At 46.8% G+C, this 24,026-nt stretch overlaps 4 protein-coding genes across 4 annotated transcripts; 3 read left to right on the top strand and 1 right to left on the bottom strand.

Annotated features, from left to right (window-relative positions):
- Positions 1–3,033: 3,033 nt before the first annotated feature.
- Positions 3,034–6,718, bottom strand: F4812DRAFT_447340 (ARM repeat-containing protein). Its single transcript, XM_047935734.1, has 6 exons — positions 6,288–6,718; positions 5,898–6,072; positions 4,522–5,831; positions 4,188–4,466; positions 3,577–4,132; positions 3,034–3,521 (listed from the first exon to the last, which is right to left on the bottom strand). Exons 1-6 carry the CDS (start codon positions 6,297–6,299, stop codon positions 3,172–3,174), a joined length of 2,682 nt encoding a protein of 893 aa, XP_047785640.1. The 5' UTR covers positions 6,300–6,718; the 3' UTR covers positions 3,034–3,171.
- Positions 6,719–13,417: 6,699 nt separating this feature from the next.
- Positions 13,418–14,674, top strand: F4812DRAFT_251536 (uncharacterized protein). Its single transcript, XM_047930732.1, has 2 exons — positions 13,418–13,754; positions 13,900–14,674. The coding sequence occupies exon 2, from the start codon at positions 14,004–14,006 to the stop codon at positions 14,571–14,573; it is 570 nt and encodes a 189-aa protein (XP_047785641.1). The 5' UTR covers positions 13,418–13,754; positions 13,900–14,003; the 3' UTR covers positions 14,574–14,674.
- A 3,465-nt stretch (positions 14,675–18,139) lies between these two features.
- F4812DRAFT_463864 (putative oxidoreductase) lies at positions 18,140–19,030 on the top strand (the record flags this gene model as incomplete). The annotated part of the gene is made up of 1 exon (XM_047938277.1): positions 18,140–19,030. One exon carries the CDS (start codon positions 18,140–18,142, stop codon positions 19,028–19,030), a length of 891 nt encoding a protein of 296 aa, XP_047785642.1.
- Positions 19,031–20,010: 980 nt separating this feature from the next.
- On the top strand, positions 20,011–24,019 carry F4812DRAFT_447351 (uncharacterized protein). The gene is made up of 2 exons (XM_047935735.1): positions 20,011–23,763; positions 23,831–24,019. The coding sequence occupies exon 1, from the start codon at positions 20,311–20,313 to the stop codon at positions 23,506–23,508; it is 3,198 nt and encodes a 1,065-aa protein (XP_047785643.1). The 5' UTR covers positions 20,011–20,310; the 3' UTR covers positions 23,509–23,763; positions 23,831–24,019.
- The last annotated feature ends 7 nt before the right edge of the window (positions 24,020–24,026 follow it).

Genomic DNA, 24,026 nt, shown 5'->3' on the forward strand with positions numbered 1-24,026 from the left:
CGATACGCTTCCGTAATTTCATAAGGGCTTCTCTTATAGCGACGTAGTTATCCCCTTCCCTATAGATTCACCTCATGATACATACTAGGTAGGTTAGGTACCTTAGGTAGACATTTGATATGTTCAGATCAAGTGTTAACCTACTTTTAATGAACAGCTTAAGCATGTAAATTAGAACCATCTTAAGGGCTAAGTATATATTTCACAGTTTATAACCATCATATCTGCTGAGCACCTGGTGAGTTCACCTATAGTATACATCTATAAAAAGTAAGTGGTATTTAACGGGCACTACCTAATACCTAAAATAGTACGGCTACTTTAGGTAGGTAGGTACTTATTCTTCCATATTCAAACCCCGAGATCTCCGGTATCCTGCCTAATCTGCCACTCCTATCTCCGAGAGATATCCCTGGCGTTACTACCTTAGGTACCTAACCTAACAGCCTAGCTGCCTACCTAGGTAACCTACACACTCACCTTATATCCGAGCATCCCAGCCTCCGTTATCGGCCGAGAGCGGCACCACGGCGGCGCGGCACGGCACGGCACGCCCGGGGCCGTTGGTCTCCGGAGGCAGCGAGCGATGTTGCGCTGAATGGGTTGTGATACATACCTTTTTACAAATAGGCAGATATTGCGTAATAACCACACTCAGGAGTGGTAGCACGACATATTATTATATGAGGTACCTAGGTAAGTATTTAAATACCGGAGCCAGCACCGCATCAGATAGATGTATGTATGTATTGTATATCACCTCACCTCACCTCACCCCACCCCCGTGCTCCGTGATATCTCATATATCAAGTGGTGTAGAGTATGTTGCTTAGATACCTTAGGACTAAGTACCTAGGTATGTATGCACCATGCCAGGCAACAATGACTCTTTTCCCAGCTAGGCATGTATATGTTACGTTGAACCAGATCGCCGGCAGCGAATAGGGAGCAAGATAGGTGCCCGAGTCTGCCTAGACCTACACGAGCTGGATAGTTTAGTTACTTAGGCAGGTCCCTAGGTCGTCACCATTCGCTACGAGTCGCGCGCCCAGCTTGGGCTGCTTACCTAGGTCCTACATTACGTACTTGTGTTAGGCTAAGCACCTAGTTAATATCTTGGAACTTCCAGCTTCAACAGAGATCGAAGAATGAATACGTACCTAGGTACTTAATCCAGTTTAGGTAGCTATATGTAGGTCTTTTGCTCGTATTTGCTGGAGCACTCACTAATAACTATGCTATGCTATAGTAAAAGCACTTCGATGCTTACTTAGCCCTTATTACATTACGTAGGCACGATACGATACGATACGTAATATCAGAAGAGGAAGAGGAAAAGGAAGAGGAATAGGGAATTTAGGGTGGGAAGGATCCAAGACGGGGGCTCGGTAGGGTTACATGCATGAGCGTACCTACATGGAGGTACCTATACTGCATTTAGTACTTAGACCTTTGGGGTATCTTTCATATTCATCTATGTATCTTATTTAACCCACTGCATTATACACAAAAGCAAAGTTGGATCGAAGGTTTTTATATCATACCTAGGTAGGTAAGTATAATGCCTCTTTAGTTAAAACCTAACCTTATGTAACTTAAATGTACTCACACTACTATACGTATATATAAATTAAAAATTATACCTATCAAGTATACTCCGGAAACAGGTATACTTACCTGCCTTACGTATACACAGTGCCAGTCCATAAACATAACATCCACTTACTCAAACTAAACCTAAGGTAACCTAAAGATTAAACCCTCCCTCCCCCCATTCTATTTTCGGGTCTCGGAATGTACATGCGTCGCATATGCCTTACGTACCTAGTATACCGAGCACGTAGCATCACGGCCAAGATAATGTAAGATATTTAGTATATATAAGGTACGTACATGCTGTTACGGGCTAAGTACCTCTTTGCTAAAGTCTAGTGAATCTAATCTGCAATGTAGGGCTGAAAGTCCAAAGAAAAAAAAGGGGGGAGGGGGGCAAGGCGGGGAGAGGTTTTATAGGAGATAGTTATAGCGTATAAATTAGTAAACGATGGACTATACTACTAAGTACCTACCTACCTTAGCAGCTTAGGCAGGTAAAGACCCATAGATAGGTAGGTAGGTAGGTTACCTTATATAATTTATCATTACGTCGTCTTCGATATTACTACCTTTATACTACCTAACCTACGTGCTGTAACCCAACCCTCCCCCCAATACAACACCTCCGCCGATATGCATCGCAGCAGGCTATCTAACTAGCCGATCATTTCTTCATCTATTAACAGGTATAGTGACGTTTATAGCCCCATGCCCTCTGTTTCGCTCTACATCCTTCTGATCCTTATACCGCCACCGCCACCGCCCCCCAAAATCTAGAACGCAATCTCAATGATAACCTGCCAGCCCTATAACGCCCTACCGCTTTGGCCTCTAGTCACCGACAACACTTGCCCAAATTTTAGCTCATCAAAATCCAGATAACCCACTAAATAAGGCATTCGATTCTATATGTCATATCTACCTACGCTCATCTACCTTTCAACACCGGCAGCCAAGAAAATACATGCCGTCAAAGTAGAAAAAAAGAAAATACAAACGCTGCTTCTGTGAATTATCACTTTTTGTGTGCTCGCCTGACCCGTCGGTTTTGTCCCCCACCCACGACGGCTTGCCGCTCTTTATTTCCTTCCCAGACCGAGCGCCAAATGCCTTATCATCTGCCCATATTTCCTAATCCCCTCGCCCTCTAACTCCTTACGCCTAACCTGCTTAAAATGGGAGCCGGCGGCCGCCTCTCCCAAAGCTAGCCGCTGACTCCAATAAACCAAATCGCGCAAAAAATAAAGGGCCTTAGAAAAATACACGTAAGAAGGGAATCCATTAACGCGGAAGGAGACCATTAAAAATCAGATATTATGTGCTACTATGTTGTATGTCGTGGTGCCGTCTCAATCGACCAGAGATTTTCGCATTTCGCGTTATTTGCAATGCTATTTTTTTTTCTTTCTTTAATGAACAACGAACTTTTTCAACTCACTGAAGGGAAATAACAGGTGAAAAGGCGTTTGCAGGCCATGGTAAGCCCTTGTGTGATCCATAATACGATTTGACGAGCTTGTCCGAGGCGAGGCATGCCATACTCTGCCAATACGTGGTAAAACTGCGATGAGCGTCTTATGGCTCGTTAACTTCGACTGGCTGGCAGGGCTCTTTCAGGGTGGAAGCACCGCTGTTCTTCTCGCCTAGAGGCTCCTCCAAGCTCGCTTTTGTGCTTGGCGGGCTACAGCTTTCCGGGCTGTTCTGCTCCATAGTGAGCAACGGAGTAGGCGCGGCTGAATTGACATCGACTGATAGATTCGGTGTAGTAGGGCTAGTAGCACCCGGCGCCGCGGTTGCGGACATCAGCCTCTCTAGAGCCGCGATTTGTCGACCGGTGCTGTACTTCTTCAAGATGGTGAAGTGAGGCTTCATTTCTTCTCTGAACGACTCAAGATCCGGGCCCTCCAAGTGTTGTAAAAGTTTCTCTGTCGGTGGGTTAGTTGTGACGTTTTGCTTGATAGGGTACGACGTGGAACTTACGGATCACATAGTTTCCAAACTGGTCTTTCATCATGAGCTGAAGTGCGCTGCTACCGTCGTTGTGCAAAGCTGTGATCTGACTCCTGATTGCCTTGCGATCCTCTATCGTCCCATGCTCTATCGACTTCTCAACTACGTTCGACGCAAACTTGTGCTTTGAATACAATATCAACTTTTGAAGCACTAGCTGGATTATCTTTTGCTTATCTTCCGGCGCTCCATGGGTGATAATATGTTGGGTGACATAATTGCCGTATTGGTCCGTTATGAGCCTGCCCGCGCAAGCATGGAGATCTGTCAGAAGAGTTCTCTTCTCCGCTTCGGTCCCCTTCTCAAGTATTCGCTGGATGACTCTGCACCCGTAATTGTGCGATGCCAAAGATTCAACTTGGTTTTGGAAAGCATCCATAATGAAGGGAATGCATTGCTGCGGTAGCATCTGGATTATCTTCTGGATCACGTGGTTCCCGTTTTGGTCCTTGACAATCCGCATAATGTCTTGGCTAAGTTCCTCCACGATCTCCTGCTGCTGCTCGACAAGCACGTGCTCAAGCGCCTATAATCCAGTTAGCAACGTACTCCTACTGTAGGATTCTTCATCGAAATCTCACTTTCTGTACAACCCGGCACGCGTACATCTGAGTCGAGAGCTCCGCAACCTTTCCTTTCATCTGTGCCGCAATTATTTTCTTCTGCACTTGGTTCCCGTGCTCGAAGAACTTCTGTATCACGTAGTTGCCGAAGACATCCTTCATTAGTTGAAGCGTATTAGGTTCGATTTCTCGAAAGACTTGATCCTTTTCATCGCTGTTTGCAGTCTGAAGCTTCTCCTGGATGAACCGTGAGCCATGCTGGTCCCCGCTAAACTCGACGATGTGATTATAGATATCCTACATCCGCGTTAACTTTCTGATTGTGCTGCATTTAACATTTACCGCGACATACCTTTAGCTCGTAGCGCTTGTTGGACTTGCCATTGCTCCGAAATTCTTCGAGAAGCATGCTACGGACACCTTTACCAGGATCTTGGTCCCTGCTGGGCCGAATTGGAACCGGAAGGCTGGAAAAATTCATCGCAAGATTATATCCCGGAAGCTGCACCTGGGAGCGGAAACTTGGGTTCTGTACATATGGATCGTAAGGACCCGTAAACTGAGCAAGGTTATTACCGAAGTAAGGTGGTTGAAAGAAGCTGGACTGCTGCTGAAGATACTGCGAGCCCTGCGACGCCCGCTCGAGTTCTGGAAGTACTCTCGGGTCCCGCGAACTCGGTCTATTCCATGCATCGGCTCTTGGGTTTGGCGTTCCTGATAGACCCCTTGCACCATTGACGTTGGGGCGATATGAACTTCCAGCAGATGATCCTCTTTCGCCTAGAGCTCTTCTGGAGGTATAAGTAGGAGCCATTGAGTCCGTCCAAGGCTCCTGCACATTCTGGCCATATATCCTCGAATTATTCCCCAAGTCGTGCGGCCAGGTTTGAGATCCTGGGTTCAGCTGGAACGTTTGGCTAGCGGGGTCATAGTGTCCGTCAGACAGAAGCGTGCCGTTGATGGCGCTAGAGCTATTCTCCAGTGTGATTTGTTCAAACCTCTCTTCGATGTCGTGCTCGAGCTCGGAATCCTCTGCTGCATAAGCATAATGGTTAGGTCGGGCTTGTTCTGATGGTAACGTGACCGAAGCCCCAGAAGCAGAGGGTCGCTGCGGTTGTGCTTGAGTGTGGCCAGGTGGCACTGAAAAAAAGTGAGAGCTATCACTGTAACGACTTGAATTCTGGACATCGGGCTCGGGCTGCCTTGAGCTGAGGGTTCGGCTATGCCCAAGGTTGCGAAACGATGGGTCATTTGAGTTGCGCCGATAAGCTTCATATTCTAGTTGACTGTTGGTGCTTGACGCGTATAAGTTAGAGGCTCCCCTCTCGTCGTTAACCGAGTCTCCAAACCTTGCTGTATACGGCCGAGATGATGTTGTATGGTCTACAGGGCCAGGTGGTAATGTTCTTGCTGAAGCCGATCCATTCGGAGCCCCAGGTGGCCGAAGCGGAAAGTGATGAGCGCTGCTTGAGGCCTCGGGGAAGTTGTGCTGGAACCCGTCTCTCGTACGTGTTGGCGAGGTGCTTCCAGAAGGTGCTAAGACCTGATGTGCACTTCTTTCCTGGGCCCATATTCCACTCCTGGAACTCCATGGACCAGGCTGGGCGTGTGAATTCGGGTGTGCAGAATTAGGCACTGCGCTGGGCGAGTATTCATCTGGTTCTATCATATTGGTCAAACATGTTGGTGGGGGTGTGCTTTTGTTCTTTCTGGCATCGCATCACATACCTCTTGAGCCCGTTACATTCCCTCTTGGGTTCAATGAGGAGGTATTAATGAGACTTCCCCATATTCTGTCGTCGGCTTGCCAGTTTGAATGGCTGTAACCGGATCCGATAGGCTGCGAGGCCCTGTCGCTCGAGGGGTTTGGCATTGCAAGATTGGGAAAGCCGTTGGGCCGTGTCTATATGCAGTCACATGTCAGCTTGGTAACGGAAGTCTACAACGGCCCAACGCGGGTAGAAAAATGGCCCTGTATAATCTAATCGACCAGTCATAAGGCCATGAGGTCGAAGTATCCTTAACGGCCGCCTCGTATACGCTTCACCGGGTAATGGGACGATAGACACTAGTCCTGTGAAGCTGGATCACCGTGGGAACAAGGAGATGAACACTCACTGCCGTGGTCATAGCTCCACTCTGCGCCAAATCAACAATTTATATCTTGTAGAAAGATTCTATGTGTGCGGGAAATCGGTGTGCTGCGCCGTCTTTCTTGGTTTCTGTAGAGTCGAAGTCTGGTATTCTGTGGAAGGATCGTGATGTCCGGTCGATTTCCCCGAATGTCGGCGAACCAGCAAAATAAGATGAAATCTACTATATACGCCGAACGTGTGCGAGAATGTTCTCGTAGCTGTGAAACTATCTATAAGACAAAGAGCAAATTAGATCGGTGATCTATAGGATCGGGATTTGAAGAAGGAAGAGTTAAGTACTCTAATAGGGCTGATAGAATGCTACAAGGGACATTTGAACGCCGGAGAGGTTAAGGAATGGACCAGACAAGGCTGTGGAGGAAAGACGTGCCTACCCAGATTGCTCTTTATATTGGCTTTCTAAGTGACGCCAGAAGTAAGTGCACAGATAGCTGGAGCCTGACCTATATTCTAATGCAATATAATGTTCGTATAGATATATCCGAAATGTAAAATGGATTATGCAGTCGAAGTGCCGGTATCTGTTGGCAAAATAGCAAGGGGAATAGGCGAGGAGAAGAGTGAAAATGATCGATGATTAGGAGCGAGATGACCGGGTTAAATGAATAGTCGAACAGGCAGGCAAGCGGTAGGCAGTCGAAGGAAGGGCTGATGTAGGTGAATATATGTATGTATGGTAGGTTATGCACTGGTGGACGTGGATTGGTCCGCGAGGGATGACAAGAGCTGGGATCGCAGAAACAGTTTTGGAGGTGGCCGTAGGTAGAAGTGTTCGTTAGCAGTTGACAGACTAAGTACCGAACGTTATTGAGTGCAGACGCGGCACGGTCTTGCTGGTAAGGCCTTGTAGGGTCTTGAACGTTTTAAAAGTCGTACTGTACAGCGTAAGGATCGTCAGGTTACCCCGTGAGAGCTGGCCTCAACTGGGAGTGAACAAAATAACGGTAAAATCAAACCGTTAGTTATTACTTAAAAGTATGTTAAGTTTCAACGAGAAAGTGAGAGCGCCTTATTTGAACGAGCAACGAGCCCCACGCTCTTTTTTGGGGCGTGTTTTGCGCAAAGCCGGAGGATGATTTTGGTGTTCTGGATTGGCTGGGCCAATTTGGCTTATGAAATGGCGTTTGGACACTTTCTCTTTTCCTTCAGCTCAAAAACTGGCTAGAGCTACAGTCTTGCGAGAACTCACCCAGTCCTTGCCCAGTCCTTACCCAGTCCTGATAGGAGCTAGACAAGGATGTCTCCAGCCCCAAAAAAGAAATAAATCCCAAACCAACGAGTACCCAGAGGTCGTAGAAGGCCTCGAGTTTGGTCTAAGGCCAAACTTAGAATAGGGTAAGATGCTGAATGTGGTAAGGGGGGGTGGACCCCCAAGAAAAAGAGACGATTCACGGAGTTGACAGTGTGTTAAATCTGATAGATCTGGGGGAAAAAAGATGTTCGGGGGGGAAAGGGAGGGTTGCAGCCAAACTTGACAGTAATGGCAAGGCAGGGGCAGGGGCAGGACAGGGTAGAGGGTAGAGGGTAAAAGGTAGAAGGTAACCTTTGGTGTTAAAATAATAAACACCCAAGTGAAAAGTACCTGCGTATTATATGGTAATGTATGTATAAGTATAAGTATAAATAGGTATAAGTTGTTATTTTTCTTTTATTCTTTTTTTTAGGCGATGCGGGTAATGCAAATGCAAATGCAAGTGCAAGTTCAAAGTACAAATGCTGCAGCGATTCAGGTTGGCAGGTTGGGCTGTCTGGGCTGTGAGGTGTTATCAGTTACGGGTCCCTAATGTGCTCTTGCTCGTGCCTTGTGCAACGACCTGGCTCCAGTGTACGGCGGGGGGTACATGTGTAGGCCGGCGACAGGCAAGCACTTCCAAGTGCGACTTCCCCTCAAAAATAGCCTCCAAGGCTTGTAGAATGTATCGAATGTATCGAATGTACAGAATGTACATCAATAGGTATGTACTCTGCTAGAACTTGGAATAGTTTAGTTGTAAGTACCGTCCGTGCTTCTCCGTGGATGCTTCACGCTGAAAACCCCAGGTTGTTCCAAATGTTAGGTGACTGATTATGCTTCGTGCGAATTCCGAATTTGACTGATGCAGGCTGCTAAATATGCTATGCAAAGTACAGGATACAGACTTGTAGACCTGCAGACCTGCAGACTTGCAGAATCCTTGAGCGTTTAAGTGTTGACTAACCTTTTAGCGTTTGCGGGCTGCGGGCTGCGGGCTGCGGGTGATAAACAGAGGCCGTTAACCCAAGCTTCCAACTCTCTTGTAACTTGTAAGAGGTAACATGTAAGTACCTAACCTAATCTGTTACAGGCACGAAGAAGAGCTGGCGCCAGCCTGGGGAAAACAGGTAGGAGGAAAAGACGGCCAAAGGTCGATAAAGAAATTGGACTTGACGAATTACCTAAGAGATAGAGGTAGGGAAAACAGCTTTAAGACAACCTCCGCGGAGTTGGTGTAAGTGAGTGAAAATGTCTTAAGTCCGTAATTGCTTTTGCTTGCTCCAGTAATTTGGATTTGTTCTTTTTTTTTTGTCTTCTTCTTCCTAATGGAGGAGTAAAAAAAAGATTGGGTCCAATAATTATTTTCTATTTTCCTCTTCTTTCTTGTCGGGTTTCGAAGGGCTAAAATGCAGGTGCGAATCGACAAGGCGCGGGTGCAGATGGGGCAGATGGGTCTTGATGGGACTCCCGTTCCCGTCCTCTTGCCGTCGTTAGGTAGGCTCCAGGTAGGTTAGGTAGGTACTTAGGTATTGTAGTATTGTACAATGCAATACCTAAGGTATGGTACCTCCCAGGCAGGTCAGGTTAGGTACCTAAGCTCGGGAATTGGGTAGGCCAGGTAGGTACCTAGGTACGCTAAGTTAGGTCCCTAAGTATCTTCTTTTTTTTTTTTTTTTTAGTGGCGTGGTTTCCAAGATGGTTGTCCCGATGGTCGCGTAACGCCCACCATTCAAAAACCACTTAAATCCTCGTAAACCCGATTCAAGCAACTCTTATAGTATTCCAATAGAGATGCAAACTGGTTTTTAGATTCTTAGCCTTTTCCCTTCCCAAATTAACAGGATTTCTTTTTCTTTTTTTCGACAGGTATATGAGCGGGTGCTAGGTATCTACCGAGTCGGAGTCAACTAAGTATCGCACGGTATATTTTATCGGAAAAATAGGTAGCGTTTGATTCGTTCAATTTGATGACAATGACGGGATATTCCTTCTGCGACGAGAGTCCAGAGACCAGGTTGAATGTGATAGATGACGCCTTACTGCAAGCCAAGACCTCTGTGCCGGCCACCTAGGTGTTGCTCCGTCTTGACCGAACTGTGAGATTCTGGAGCTGCTGCGAACAACAAGGACACCTCTAATCTCTGTTGCGTATATATTAAATGAGTAAGCTGCCCGCTTCCACGCATCTATTTCGTGCTCAAAATGTGATAAGGCCTATCCGTAATATATTAGGCGCCGCGTTGCGAACGGTTTCTGCAACGTCTGAAGAAAGAATCGGGGGCCGTTGGTGGCGGTGTTGGCCTACTACTGGCTATCGAAAATACTCTCAAACTCCGTGTGGTCGTAACGTTAATATATAAAAGGTAGCGTTTATGTATAAGTGAAATAGTAACATGCGGACTTTCTTCTTCTTCTTTCTCTTTCCTTGTTGCTGTGCCGTCTGATATGTGCGTTTGGGGGCTGTCGATGTTTTTGGTATATGTTCTCAACTTGTTTTACATTGACATCGCCTCGAATTTGATACAACAGAATATGGTCGTACAAGAGGGGAAGGCACAAAATCAACAGGGGCGGAAACTAAATGGGACGAGTAGTTGCTTTATACGATGTAAAATATCCTCTTATCGACACTTAAGCGTCACCCGTCCTCGAGCCGCGCTCCCTTTTGCGAATCAATGGCTTCGACTGGCCAAGGGCGAAGGAGAAAATGTGATATATTCAACTTGAAGGGAGGATTGGGAGGGGAGGATGGGCAGACGGCCCACGATACTAATATTCTATCTATCAGGTTTATCAAGTCCTAGTTGCTATGGCCAAGATTGCACTATTGCCGCAGTTACCACCAAAGCATGTATAATAAAAGCCGGTGGTACAGGGGCAACTGCGGATGTACGGGGCAGATCACTTATGTGGCTCCCCTACATGTCTTGGAGACAACCGCTTGCTTGTTGTCCGTCCAATTGGACCGACTCGTTGAGCCCAGCAGTTTGGGAGAACGGCATTCTCTTCGAATGATGCGTCGTAGTTCGTAGCAGCATCGTAGCAGCATTGGTCGGTGCCCTACTGTACGCTGCTTTTGCTGCAAGGACATAAACTCGCTGGAGATATCACGTAATAACTTACGGCCTGACTTAATGGAATATTCGTCCGTTGGCAGAGTCTGCCTAAGTTACTACTCATACCTTTAGCTACCTACCTATCCACTACCCATATTTGCGTTCGCAATATACCCGCGTATAGGATGCAAAAATGATGCGGCAATAGCCGTAATAAATTAAATATTTGGTATGTACGCCAGTCGCTTTACCTTATAGTTTCGCCCTGAGACGTGCAATGTTCCCCTATACATCCGTAAAGGCAAAGAGAAGGGATACCAGTTCCAGACCCCACCTAGCCGACTGCCGGCAACTTAGGAATGTCGTAATCTTCATTCATCTATTGTAGGAACGAGAATGACTATCTTGGGGAATGTATCCCACTGCCAATCTCCCGTTATGGAACGACGTGTCGCAGTCTCACCTCACCTAAGTGATCCTTCGTCCGCCTCCCCGTGACACCCGTGCTCCCCGCTAGTTTCGGCATAATGAACTCTGGTTAACTTCGTCGTCGCTCTTAACCCGTCACACAGCAGCTAGCACTCGCCTCAGCCAGAGAATTCGTTGGCTCGCCATCCCTCTCGTAGAATAGTGAGTAGGGAGCATGTCTACTGGATTCGTAGTATTAATTATCGCTGATAGTATGAGCCTGACGACTTTGCCTTACGTTCCCTTTTGGTGTAACACAAGTCCCACCCTTCAACGCCATACGTGTCCAGTCCCATCCCTATCTAACGGTTGGGATTTAGGGCGGCGATGCCCTAGTAGCAGCGAAGCTGTCTGGGATATGCCAGTATACTAGGACGAGTAAGAAAGAAAAAAAAATACGCCCTTCAAAAAAACTAGTCGCTGGATTATACGATGATGCATTATAATGAGTGCGTTTGTAGTTAAACAGCCTTACCTCCTTTGCTCAAAACCCATGCCAAGGTAACTAAATAAGTATATAAGTAACTATACGGCAAAGTGTACCCAATTTCTAGCAAGATATAATTGTGGTTTTGAATGTGGCTTCCCGATCGAAGATCCGAGGCGTGAATCCTGCAGCGGCTTCGTACCGGTAGCCTTGGCCTCCTGTTTGTTGCTTATGATTCTCGTGTATCCGACGCGCGCCTAGGAATGAAACGTATTGCACAAGCGCAGACCGCAGGCCTCTTCCACGGATAGCTGCAGGCTTTCGAGCCATAGAGAAGGCGCCTCCAGCCGATCTCTGTGAGACATTTGACGTGGGAAGGCCTGGTTTATGTTCACAAAACTGCTCTCCGGACCGACGAAGAACCTGACGGGGAGTGTTGACTAGTTGGTTGACAACCTAGCAAACCTGATTATCGAACGGGAACCCCAGTCATACAGGAAAGCTTCGTGATGATGGATAGGGACGAATTAGCCCAACGGCCCACAGATTTCTCCGTGGGTTTCCATGTTGAAAGATTGCCACAACTGAGGAAATAGTGGCCTAAAACAAGAGATGGCACCGGATACGTCAATCGGCAAGCCTTCCACCATCTGCCATGTCTTAGTGTCTTAGCTGTAATTGAGTACCGGCGCCATTGTGGGGGGGATATTGAGAGCGTTCTAAATTATACGGGCAGTTGCACATTTTGACATCGCCGACGTACGGGTTAGTAACTGTTCACCGGTGAAGTTTTATTCATGAGTATTCTCGGTGGCTGCGACAGACACATGCAGATCACCATAGATCGTAGTTGGTGTCAGTCAGTCTTGCCACTTTACAGTGATACTCTAGCAATACTTTGCAGCCTAGATACTATGTAGGCAAGCCTGGGTTTGGTGGACATTGAAGCATCGTAAATCGAGTAGTTACTAGAGTGTTCGTTAGTTAAGGGAACACGAGCTAACAGTTTAATGCTCACGAGTTCTGACCGTGATACTTCCAGAATCCTCTTTTGCTCAGCGAAGGCTAAGAAATAGTTTACTTCCTATGTTACTTGACCTATTTGTACGTGGCTCTAGTTCTGAAAGGAACAAGTCGGGATTTCCGAGTAAGTTATACCTGACATCGAGGTGTCAGGTAAGTCGAAAACACGCAGCTCCCCGTTCATTTATCTCTATCTTGAAAACTAAGAATAGAATTGAGCTTACGGATCCATAGTGTGTAAGTGAGATAGATGTAAGCTGATTCGCTGTAATTCTGTTTAGTCCACTTCTAGAATCTAAGCAGTCTGTCTTATTGATAGTCTTGTTCTTTTCGAAGCTTACCTACGAAGTCGATCTGCATAATTACAACTAGGTACTTATTACTTGTAATTAGTATTGTACCTAACCGTTGAATTTTGTTCCTACGGTGGGTATTGCATTAAAGTGTCGAAATAGTATGTGGGCATATGTGGGCACCCCATTTGAGCTTAGAAGAAGTTAAGGCTTATGTGTTAATTGGTTAGATTCCTATTTTGATGCCCTAAAAAGAATAAAACGAAATCTAGAAGCCCTTTTTAAGACATTATTCCGTTCTGTTTTAAGTACCTCCTTGTTAACCCATGTACGGGTCCGTAGCGTCATTGGATCTTGACCGTTTCTGTGCATCAGTGCCCGCTTTTTACTGGGGAACTGTAAGATGTCATTGGCCGATCTTAAAATTAAGCAGCGTTTAGCTTGGAACTTCCTTAATGGATGCACCGAATCAAAAGCCTGTGCCTTGTCGAGCCCCTTCCCGCAACGTGTGAATGATTGAACGATAGCAGCTAACCTCCTTGTTGCCCTTGTCTATGCTTGTTGACGAGATTCGTCTAGAGCCAATCATTTTTCACAACTCCCTTTAGAGCAGCTCCACAATCCCGTTGATCTCTCCCTCGTCCTCCTTCAACTCCCCGTGTCTCCCCCTCCTCTCCTTCTTTCTTTCCTCTTCACGATCTTCGTCGTCGTTGCCGTTGCCGTTGCCGTTGCCGTCCCGTCGTTTCTCTGTCGGTTCAGAGAGTCCATTCCTTTTTTGGCTTTGTGCCCCTTACCTCTCATTCACTCATTATTTGGTTTCAGCTTTTTACTCTCTCTTTTTTGGGGGGTTGATTCCGTCCGGTCCTTTTTTTCATCTGGAGTTCTTCGAAGGCTTTCGAAGTTCTCGAGATCCTTCATTCTCCCTTACGTACGTTCATCGATGTCTTGGACCAATATTGGAGACAGGATAGCAATACTTTCGAGTATTTGTTATTTATCTATTAACTTTTTTTTTTATTTTTCTATATTTCATATCGTATTGAGTCAAATATCTAACTCATGTCTCATTATAGCCGAGCCATTCATTGATTATTCATCTGGACCGACGAAATCTCTTGACGCCCGACATTAAACAACGAACAATACTCATATCGTCGAATCATCAGTTGTTGCCAATATGTCTACTTTCAGCAACCTTATTGCCCGTGGTAATGCAATTCTTTCTAGGCGGGACCTTGAGATGGGAGACGAGCCGGATAAGGTTATCGACCTTATGATCGGTTTCCTTGGCGTCGCTTTCCTCGCTCTTGTTCTGGTCGTCTTATTAATCATGATGCGACGTGCGAAGCGCGAGCGACAGCTTCAGGACGAAACCCTACCGCAGTATAACGATATCAAACATGACGATGGTACCACTCGTCGTTTCACCATCCAGACCGCTGACGGCCGATCAAGTATTCTGGTTGTTAATGGTCGCCCCATGCTGAATGATCCGAGCTCGCCGCCTTACTCGCCTAACAACATCCCCGAGATCCACATCACTTTCCCCGACGAACAGGATGAGCAAGGCCACAACAAGGGTGGTCGTGTCGTAGTTGTCCGAGTCGGCGAAACCACGGTTGGTCTTGAGCCCGTAAAGGAGGAACAGCTGCCGGCATATGAGAAAGAGAGCAGCACCAGTTTTCACTCCATCGACATGGACCAAATCGGCGGACTGAAAGAGAAAGATCGAAGCCAGTTCTCCTGAGCTATGATTGGCCTGACCTTACCGTCAAAACCCTTACGGGGATCAGAAACGCTACTTAATCGCTAGTAAAACCGACTTAATTTTTAAACATGATGGGGGAGTTCGGACGATATATATACATATGCATGAATAATGGTGTACCTATTACAAAGCAAATGTCTATAATTTCCCTTCTATAAAGTACCTCTAGGAAGAGGCGGGGATGCGGAAGGACGGACCGCGGTGGAAGGCGAGTCTGGATGGCCATTTGTTTACCATCCGGCGCTCTAGGTACATATCGGTCCTGTATATAACGATACCCCTTTGCTTTTTTGTCTTCACTTCTCCGGAGCCACCACGGACAATTAAGCCTTTCCAGTACGCGAGTGGTATAGACGAGACTACAAGTCGCAGTATATATTCTCAGTTGTATAGCTAAATTAGTTTTGTCATCCAACTCATCAGTACAATTCTTTCTTGCTTATTGGCAATATTTTCTTCAACTTGTACAGGTCTAGCGTCTAACGTTCAATTTTGCCGGCCGAAGTCGGTATTATAGTCGGGTATTCGATAATTCCAATATGGAGTTTATACCAGGTGGTTAGTGAGACATACATCTTGACCCCTTTTGATGACTCGAAACCTAACTGCATACTGGTCAATCACTACTCACATTAGATAGTATGATATACTATATCTAAGACCACAGCATCACTTTTCTCGGGGAGCCGTTCAGATCACCGAAGAACGCGGCGCATAGAGCAGCAAGTTTTGAAAGAAGTTCGAATTGGAGCCCCAAATATGTTCAGCAAAGTCGTTCTTCGACGGCGCGGAACCGAACGGCATGCATACGTACCCGTTAGGCTTTTCATGCATACTTGTGGCTTGCTGAGCAGTCATGGAGGTGCTGGATAACCGGCATGGCCACTTCTCGGTCGTTATTGTCGGTGAGCCGACGATACGCCATGGCGTTCTCCCCCCCCCCTCTCATCTAGAGAAGTTATCCGACACACACACACACACACACACACACACATATATATATATACACACATCCCTACAACCTGCCAGTCGGGGTATGTGATATCTTATAATTCTAATCGTTAATAAGGGTCTATTATGTATTTTCAGAGTCATGGTTTTGGGAAAATGGGTTTATTTTATTTTTTCTCCCCCTTCGCTCGAACTTCTGAGTGATATTATCACAGAGCTGAATCTTTTTTTTCGAGGAATAATCGGACTGCCTCTCTGTGTTACTTCACTCACTCTACTAGCTAAGACACATGGAATGTGTACACGAGCTGATGTAGGTATCTAGGTACCTGTAGCGGCCCTGCCATACGGTGCCTCTGCTAGAGAACGTAATCCGAGTTAGATCAAACTGTATTAAATGACAGTAGCGATATGTGCTTGGTTCAATATCATGAGATGGCTAATTTGCCTAGACGTGGTTGTCCCGCTTGTATATCATTCTTACCCGCCTTCCTTCGGCCTGTCGTGGGTAGCACGGTAGATAAATACTAATAGGATCTCTTATACCACGGCGTAAGATGTGGTAAGTGGCTTTAGGATCTTGGTGTCAGCAACATCTTCCTCTCGAGGTTTATCAAAAACTATCTCAACATGATCTAGCGTTTTGCTAATTCCGTAAGTAGTTTTATAAGCCGAATAGGAACCAGCTCCCTGTTTACAGCGGGTTGGTATCATACCTATGGTCATCATTTACACGGACGCACTAACCTCCCAGCTATAATGGCATTGAGACTACTTCCTCAACTCGCTATTGATTTGATCGTACGTCCAAGCTGTCGTCCTGCACTAACCCCCTATTCGGGAGACATGAGGGGCTATTCGGAAAGCTATCCGTATAAGCTAAGGGGCAGGAGTTACAGGACCCAGAAGGGAGAAAGCTTTCTACAAGCGGACGACCATGGAGTGCCATTTCTGACTAGGAAGCATATCAAGCGGGTTATTAAACACAAAGTCGCCCATACGGTCGAAGCCAATCCAGTAAAAGAAGTCTCGCATGTGACATATACATACCGCTAGACGTAACCCTAGACTCAATAACTTTAACTATCCGGAAGCTCGACGTATTTCGACGTTTTCGAAAAAGTGTCGTGCTGACGTGAAGCCTGTAGAACCAGCGTTGACTGATGATAAACGTCGACACCAGCACTGACACTGTCAGAGAGATCCCGTGATGGTTGTCATAGACAGAGTGAATACTAGAAACAGTAGCAGCGTAGTAGAATGGTCTATTAACGTTTGACCTCCCAAGCATCTACGACGGCGCTTCGCGCCCCCCCTATATATACTATATACCCCTTCGCTAGCTGCGCTGGCACTACTCCCCGGTGCACCCGAAGCTAGTCTCCGACGCACCCGGCGCTATCCTTCAGAGTAGCCGGAGCTACCTCTTAAAGCTACTTTAGCTCTACGCCACACTACTACTGGGTAGTACCAATCTAATGGGGGTTGAATAGTAGTCTTATTTAAGACACGTATCCTTTATACTACGTAGATACTTGCCTAGATGTGTTTAAAGTTCCTTTGGAAACATACATAGCCGTCAGAGCTCTCCTATAACGTATGCTTGAGAAGTGATGCCGGGTCTGAATCTTGAATCTTGATTAGCCACAAGTATATTGCGTTGCTATGTTATTGGAAGAGGGTGATGAGATGATAGGAGAACATATCGTAAGCATCTGACTAGTAACACCGTCAGCAAATGCCAGTTTTAACACAACCGAAGTTTGTCTTTAGTCCCGCTACTGTGAAGCATGAAGAGCTTTTTTTTCCTGCTATGCTAATGTCGGTGACCGACCGCTCCAGTAATTTGGTGTTTTCAAGGAAACAAAAAGATAGAATAGGTCGGTAGCTGCCATATAATTAGTCACCTACCGACCTTTTACCAACAACCTTGATAAACATTATTTTTTTAATACCCACCAAACAATAGTTTATTCGACTCGGGCAAATATACTAAAAAACAGGATTTGCCCAAGCTAAGCCCAGATCAGATCAAGCCCGGGCTCCGCTTGTTGGATCGTTGGACTCGTTAGGTAACATCAACTCAGGGTGGACTTAGTATATCACCGGGTGCTAGACCCGACTGTCTACAGAAGATGATGGGAATAGCAGTCAATCTCCGGGAGGTCCTAGAGAGAAGACGACAATAAGAGCATCGTATGGTCAGCACAGAATATGAGATAAGCCCTTCACCTTGAGGCTTGAGGGCATCAAATTCTGGCGGATATAGGTGTTAGCGGATGTATGAATAACCTTAATCGGAATGGTGCTCAACGTTTGATATACCCACATCCGACTAGCACCGGTATTTCCCGATTGGTAAGCCGTACGTTAATCGTCATGGCTCAACGAATGGCGGAGTAGCGGTACAGCGGTAGCTATCGTGAGTTACTGCCAAGTTGGTATATCGCTGTTACGATATCTGATCCGTTGCTTCCTATAAAGCCAGGTACGGACCCCTTCATATCAACGCATACCAGGCAGACTTTGCTTTTGTACTTTACGCTCGAAACCCAACCTCAATTAGCGAAACCATCAAATCCCTCATCGTCACCATGGGGTCTGCACAGGAAAATATGGCGGGGTTTTCGGCGTTCACCGACACCACATACACCGATACGTACGACTATATCTCCCCGAAGAACCTAGACCTAAGTGGAAAATCAGTCTTCATCTCTGGAGCGTCCAAGGGCATCGGGAAGCAAACAGCACTCAGCTACGCTACGGCGGGCGCTTCCGAAATCGCTATTGGAGCTCGGTCGGATCTGTCAAGCTTGGTGACCGAGATCAAAGAAGCAGCGCAAAAAGCCGGCCGTAAGGAACCGACGGTCCTCGCCCTGAAGCTCGATGTTGCGTCAGAAGACAGCGTCAAGGCCGCCGCCGATGCCGTCTCGGCCAAGTTCGGAGGGAAGCTCGACATATTAATCAACAACGCCGGCTATCTCAATGATTGGGGTAAACTTGCGGAGGGGAGCACATACCATTGGTGGCACACATACGAAATCAACGTGAAGGGGGTCTACCTGTCTAGCAAATATTTCATACCGCTACTCCTCGCAGGCGAGCTTAAGACCAACATCATCGTGTCGAGCATCGGTGCCCTTGTTGTTATCCCTACTGGTTCGAGTTACCAAAGCAGCAAAACCGCCGTCAGCCGGATTGCGGAATTCTTAGCGACAGAGTACGAGAACGAAGGCTTGATTTCCTACTCGATTCACCCCGGTGGAATCAAGACGGAACTGGCAACCAACATGCCCGAGGAATTCCACAGCTTCTTGGTGGACGAAGTGGCGCTTCCGGCAGATGCCCTCACATGGCTGGGAGCTGAGAGACGACCGTGGTTGAGCGGGAGATTCGTGAATGCCAAGTGGGATATGAGAGAGCTCGAGGCTAAAAAGGACGAGATTGTTAAGCGTGACCTGCTGAAGTTCAGGTTGACGATTTAAGTCTAGCCTCTTCACTGAGGACTTCCTCTTACTTTGGGACTTTCTGTAGCATTTTCATCCTAGTGCTTCTTGAAATAAATACCCGGTAGTATAGAGCCCAAGTAAATGAGTACATAAATACCTTAGGTAATTAATTACATACCTGGAATATATATCAGGGAAAAGGTATAAAAAAGGATCTTATATTAGACAGATTCATTTATTTTCGGAGATTTTTTTTATTTTTTTTTTTTATAAACGTATGAACAAATATATTGGTAGAAGTAAGAAATAGTAGAGCTGACGTCGACCTACCTGTCTCCAATATCTTATTGTTTAGGTAATCGCTTGTACCTATTGTACATTCTACGCTTGGTGTTTAACTGCACATGTGGTAACACAGGGCTATCTGTCTGATATGGTGAGACATGTTACCTGTTCATCATAGTAGAGTTTACAGTATACCTACCTAACAGTACCTAGGTACTTTACCTTAGGTTAGGTAGGGATGGGCAAAATGCGCATAATAGAATTATTATGCATCATTATACACATAATGCATAATATGTACATTATACGCATAGTATAATAGAATATTAGCGTAACTACATCAACAACGCTAAGCGCAGTCGTTTAGATCAAGAAAAGATTAATCGGTTGCCTTTTATCTACGTAAATTCAAGTATATTAGGTAAGATACGAGGTAAATTACCCTTATAATCGTTAGAAAGCTTGAATGAAATAGAGTAAGAGGAGCTAAGTAAAAGAAATTCAAGTTAAGGCCGTAGTAAAGGCTCGAAAATAAGGCCTAAATGTAACTTCGTTACAGTAGTGTGCCGGATAATCAAGGGTTCGTATTCCGTCATGTGCATAATACTTCTATTATGCGTCATAATGTTGCATTATACAACATTATACGCTAAGCGTATAATGTCAATCCCATCCCTAAGGTTAGGTAGGTCAGGTTAGGTAGGTACCTATTGTACCTAAGTAAACTTTAAGGGTCCCACAAGTTACTAGAAGCTCTTTTTTTTCTCTTCTAATTGACAGCTTCACATATCTGTCTCTAAACCTTGAGGTGTTTTTTTTTCCCTCTCTCTTTGCATTATGATACCTATTTCCTTTCTCAACCGAAGCTGAGCTAACTACCTAATTTAATTGCAACTTCCTTCTCACTTTCCTTTTATTTATCCTTTTACCATACATGTTTTTTACATGAAAACCAATGGCAGCGGCTGATCCTTACACGACGCGTTAATTAATTAATCTAATCTCTCTCTCCCCCTCCCCGAAGACCCACGATGCCCTCCCGCAATGCCCGGCCAAAACCTCCCCCGACCGAATTTAAGGCCATTGCGGCGGAATGGGCCCGCGCAAAGCAATTAAAAGAGCTCGAGGACGCCGCACAGAAGAAGCCGGAATCGTCCAAGTTCGACGACGCGCGCCGTAAAGCTGTTGAAGCTCATCGAAAGAAGGCTTTCGAGAGTCGCTGTTTCTGGACAATAGGCTTTTGGGGCTGGCTGTTGTGTATTCACGTCATTGGCATATTACTCTTTACTAGCGGTTTCCTTCTGACTAGATTGGTCTTGGACGAACAGTCGAAATGCGACAACCCACCTATAGAGCCCTTACTAGAATGGAAGGGGAAGGGTACAGTAGATGGTGGCTGTTGGCATCCTAAGACCTTTGATAAAGCTGTTATTGTCCTGGTAGACGCTTTACGATACGATTTTACAGTCCCCGTTGAGGATGGCCATCGTGTGGAGGTTTACCATAATGCACTTCCTTTCCTCTACGAAACTTCGGTTCAATCACCGAGAAACGCTTTCCTACGGCCATTTATTGCGGATCCCCCGACTTCTACTCTTCAGAGACTGAAAGGTCTAACCACGGGCACTTTGCCCACCTTCATTGATATAGGTTCTAGTTTTGCCGGGACGGCCATAGAGGAGGATAACTTATTAATACAATGGAGAGCGCAAGGAAAGCGGATAGTACATTTGGGAGACGACACTTGGACTTCGCTTTTCCCCGATTATTTTCAACCTAATATCAGCAGAGCCTACGACAGTTTTAACGTTTGGGATTTACATACTGTCGATAACGGAGTTTTGGATCACATATTCCCATTGCTAAAGCCTGACCAAGCACGACAATGGGACGTTCTCATAGGGCATCTTCTTGGCGTGGACCATGCTGGCCATCGGTACGGACCCAACCATGCCGCTATGACTGCCAAGCTCCAGCAGATGAATGGCTTCATTCAGAACCTTACGAAGGAGATAGACGAAAATACGCTGTTAGTTGTTATGGGCGATCATGGAATGGATAGCAAGGGCGACCACGGTGGTGAAAGCGATGACGAAGTTGAGGCTGCCCTATGGATGTACTCGAAAAAGCCTGTCTTTGGCCGCACGCAACCTGAATTTAAAACCCCACCGGCAACCGCCAAGATTCGGCCGGTAAACCAGATTGATCTGGTCCCGACTCTGGCCCTTCTGTTGGGTATTCCTATACCGTTCAATAATCTTGGTCGACCGATCGAAGAAGCGTTCATTGGCATTAAAGGAAGCGCTTGGGATGTCCTTGCTGCTGCCTCCAGTATAACTTCCGCTGGAATTAGGAGGTATCAAGCATCATACTTCAAAGCTAGAGGCATCGAGCAGAGTACGAAGCCTGGGTCTCCCGCTACACTCTGGAAGGATGCCGAGGCCCTTGTCCAAGCAGGCGTTAAATCTAGATCGTGGAAAGCTTTGTACGACGCTTATACTACGTATCAAGAAGAGACACTGAGAATCTGCAAAGATCTATGGGCTAGCTTCGATGTCCCGAAGATGATACTAGGCGTCGTAGCCATGGCATTTGGAGTAATTGTATTGCTACTCTATGTCTCAAGGGATGAGGATGAAGATTTTGCTGTTCTGGATAATGCCGAGTTGGACTTTGCCGAGAGGAGTTTGGAATTACAACAAGGCTCAGTAGCTGAACCAGAAGTTGCGTCTTATAAAAGCTTCAGCAGATCGCTTGCCACGACCGGACTTCTGAGCGGCGGAATAATAGGGGCTCTAAGTCTAGGATTGGTTCAGATCACCGGATCGGGTGAGTGGTTATTAGCCGCAGCCGCAACAGCTATTGGGAGCATGCTTGCTGTTATCGGTGTTCTACTACGGATCCGTGGGATACGTATGCTCAACCTTCTGCCAAACACCCCTTGGGGATGGTTATCCGTCGTTTTTACCCTGAGCCAATCTATTGGTTTTGCATCAAACTCGTATACTATTTGGGAAGATTTGATTTCCCTGTTCTTCCTCTCGACATTCGGTTTTGTAAGCGCAATCGCCTCGCTGCAACTACTATCAGTACGCGACCGGGCTCTGGGTGTTTACCACTCCATCCTGTTCGTTGTCCTCGCACGGGTAGCTTCTTTCTCGAAATTATGCAGAGATGAGCAGATGCCCTACTGCACGTCGACATACTATGCATCTGCCAACTCATCGATCTCAGCCCCTTGGCAATTGGTCATCCCGTTCATCGTATTCCTCATCCTCCCGTCTATCATTAAATCATACATGCAAACCTCGCGGTCATACGAAGGTCTTGCACCAATGTGGGTCGGCTACGTCTTTCGAACCGGTCTTTTCCTCGCCGCCGTATACTGGACCCTGGATGCGGCGGATAACGTAGACTGGTTTACCTCGATTCCAGAGGCACTGCTAAAAACCATCCACGTCTCTATCGCGCAACTAGTTTTGGCTGTGACTCTCGTAGCCGGCACAACAGCTTTCATCTGGGCACCTCCCTGTGTTAATATCTTAACAACTGCAGCCAATAGTAGCAGAGCACAAATTACCGTCCTTGGCTTCGGCAACGTCCACGGCGCAAGATACCTCTTTCTACCTATCAACATCGCAGCCGCGTGTATCCTCCTCTCGAAGCCCATGGGCGGTGGCGCCCTCGCCATCATGCTCTGGCAAATCCTCTCCCTAGCGGAGATCATCGACCTCAACGACCTCTCCGCCGAGACCATCGGCCCCGTAACCCTCGCCCTCCTAGGCAACTTCCACTTCTTCAAGACGGGCCACCAGGCCGTCCTAGCGTCCATCCAGTGGGACAGCGCGTTCATCCCGCTCCTCACCCTGCGCTACCCCTGGAGCCCGCTCGCGGTCGCCCTCAACACCTTTGCCGGGCAGATCCTGGCCGCGACATCGGCGCCCCTGCTGGTCCTGTGGAAGACGTCGCCCAAGCGCCGCGGTGTCCTCGAGACCACCAGCCGCGCCCTCGCCGCGCTCGTCGCGTACTACACCGCGCAGAGCCTCGCCACCATGGCCTGGGCTGGCCACCTCCGCAGGCACCTCATGCTCTACCGCGTGTTCAACCCGCGCTTCATGATGGCCGCCGCCGTCCTCCTGGTCGTCGACCTCGTGGCCGTCGGCGTCGCGCTGCTGGGCGTTAGGACCAATGTCCTCGCTATCAGCGAGGTGTTCGGGTTCGCGGACTAGGTTCCTGGGAGTCGTGTTGTGTATCGGGCCCGAGACGGCATGGCGTGCATGCCGAGCGAGGGAGCGTCTGTATTATGCGCGGTGGTGTGAGGATGGGATGGAGGGAGGAGGGGAGATGGAGATATATAAGATATGTACCTAGGTACCTAACCTAAGGGTAGATACCTAAAGTTAGGAGAGATATAGGCAGGTATGTCACCTGGATAGATACCTACCTGGTATGAAAAGAAAAGAAGGGGAAGAAGAGAAAAGTACCTTAGGTAGGTTAGGCACCTATAGTATAGATAATGTAAATAAGAAAATTAGCAAGTAAATAACTTACCTTAGGAGGTACCTAGTCTTACCGAGTCAAAGCACGTGCATATATCTGAGGTAGGGACCTATTGTACATGTGCGTAAGTGAGGTAAGTATTGCTATCTCATTCGCGTATTAGGTATATTCGAATATATACGCGTACCCTCAACTCAAAACCATCCGCTTCGTGTTGTATGTATAAAGGATTATGCGGCGATGTAAT

This window comes from Daldinia caldariorum, assembly GCF_022478825.1.
Source record: "Daldinia caldariorum strain CBS 122874 unplaced genomic scaffold F4812scaffold_28, whole genome shotgun sequence".
Classification (NCBI taxonomy): Eukaryota; Fungi; Ascomycota; class Sordariomycetes; order Xylariales; family Hypoxylaceae; genus Daldinia; species Daldinia caldariorum.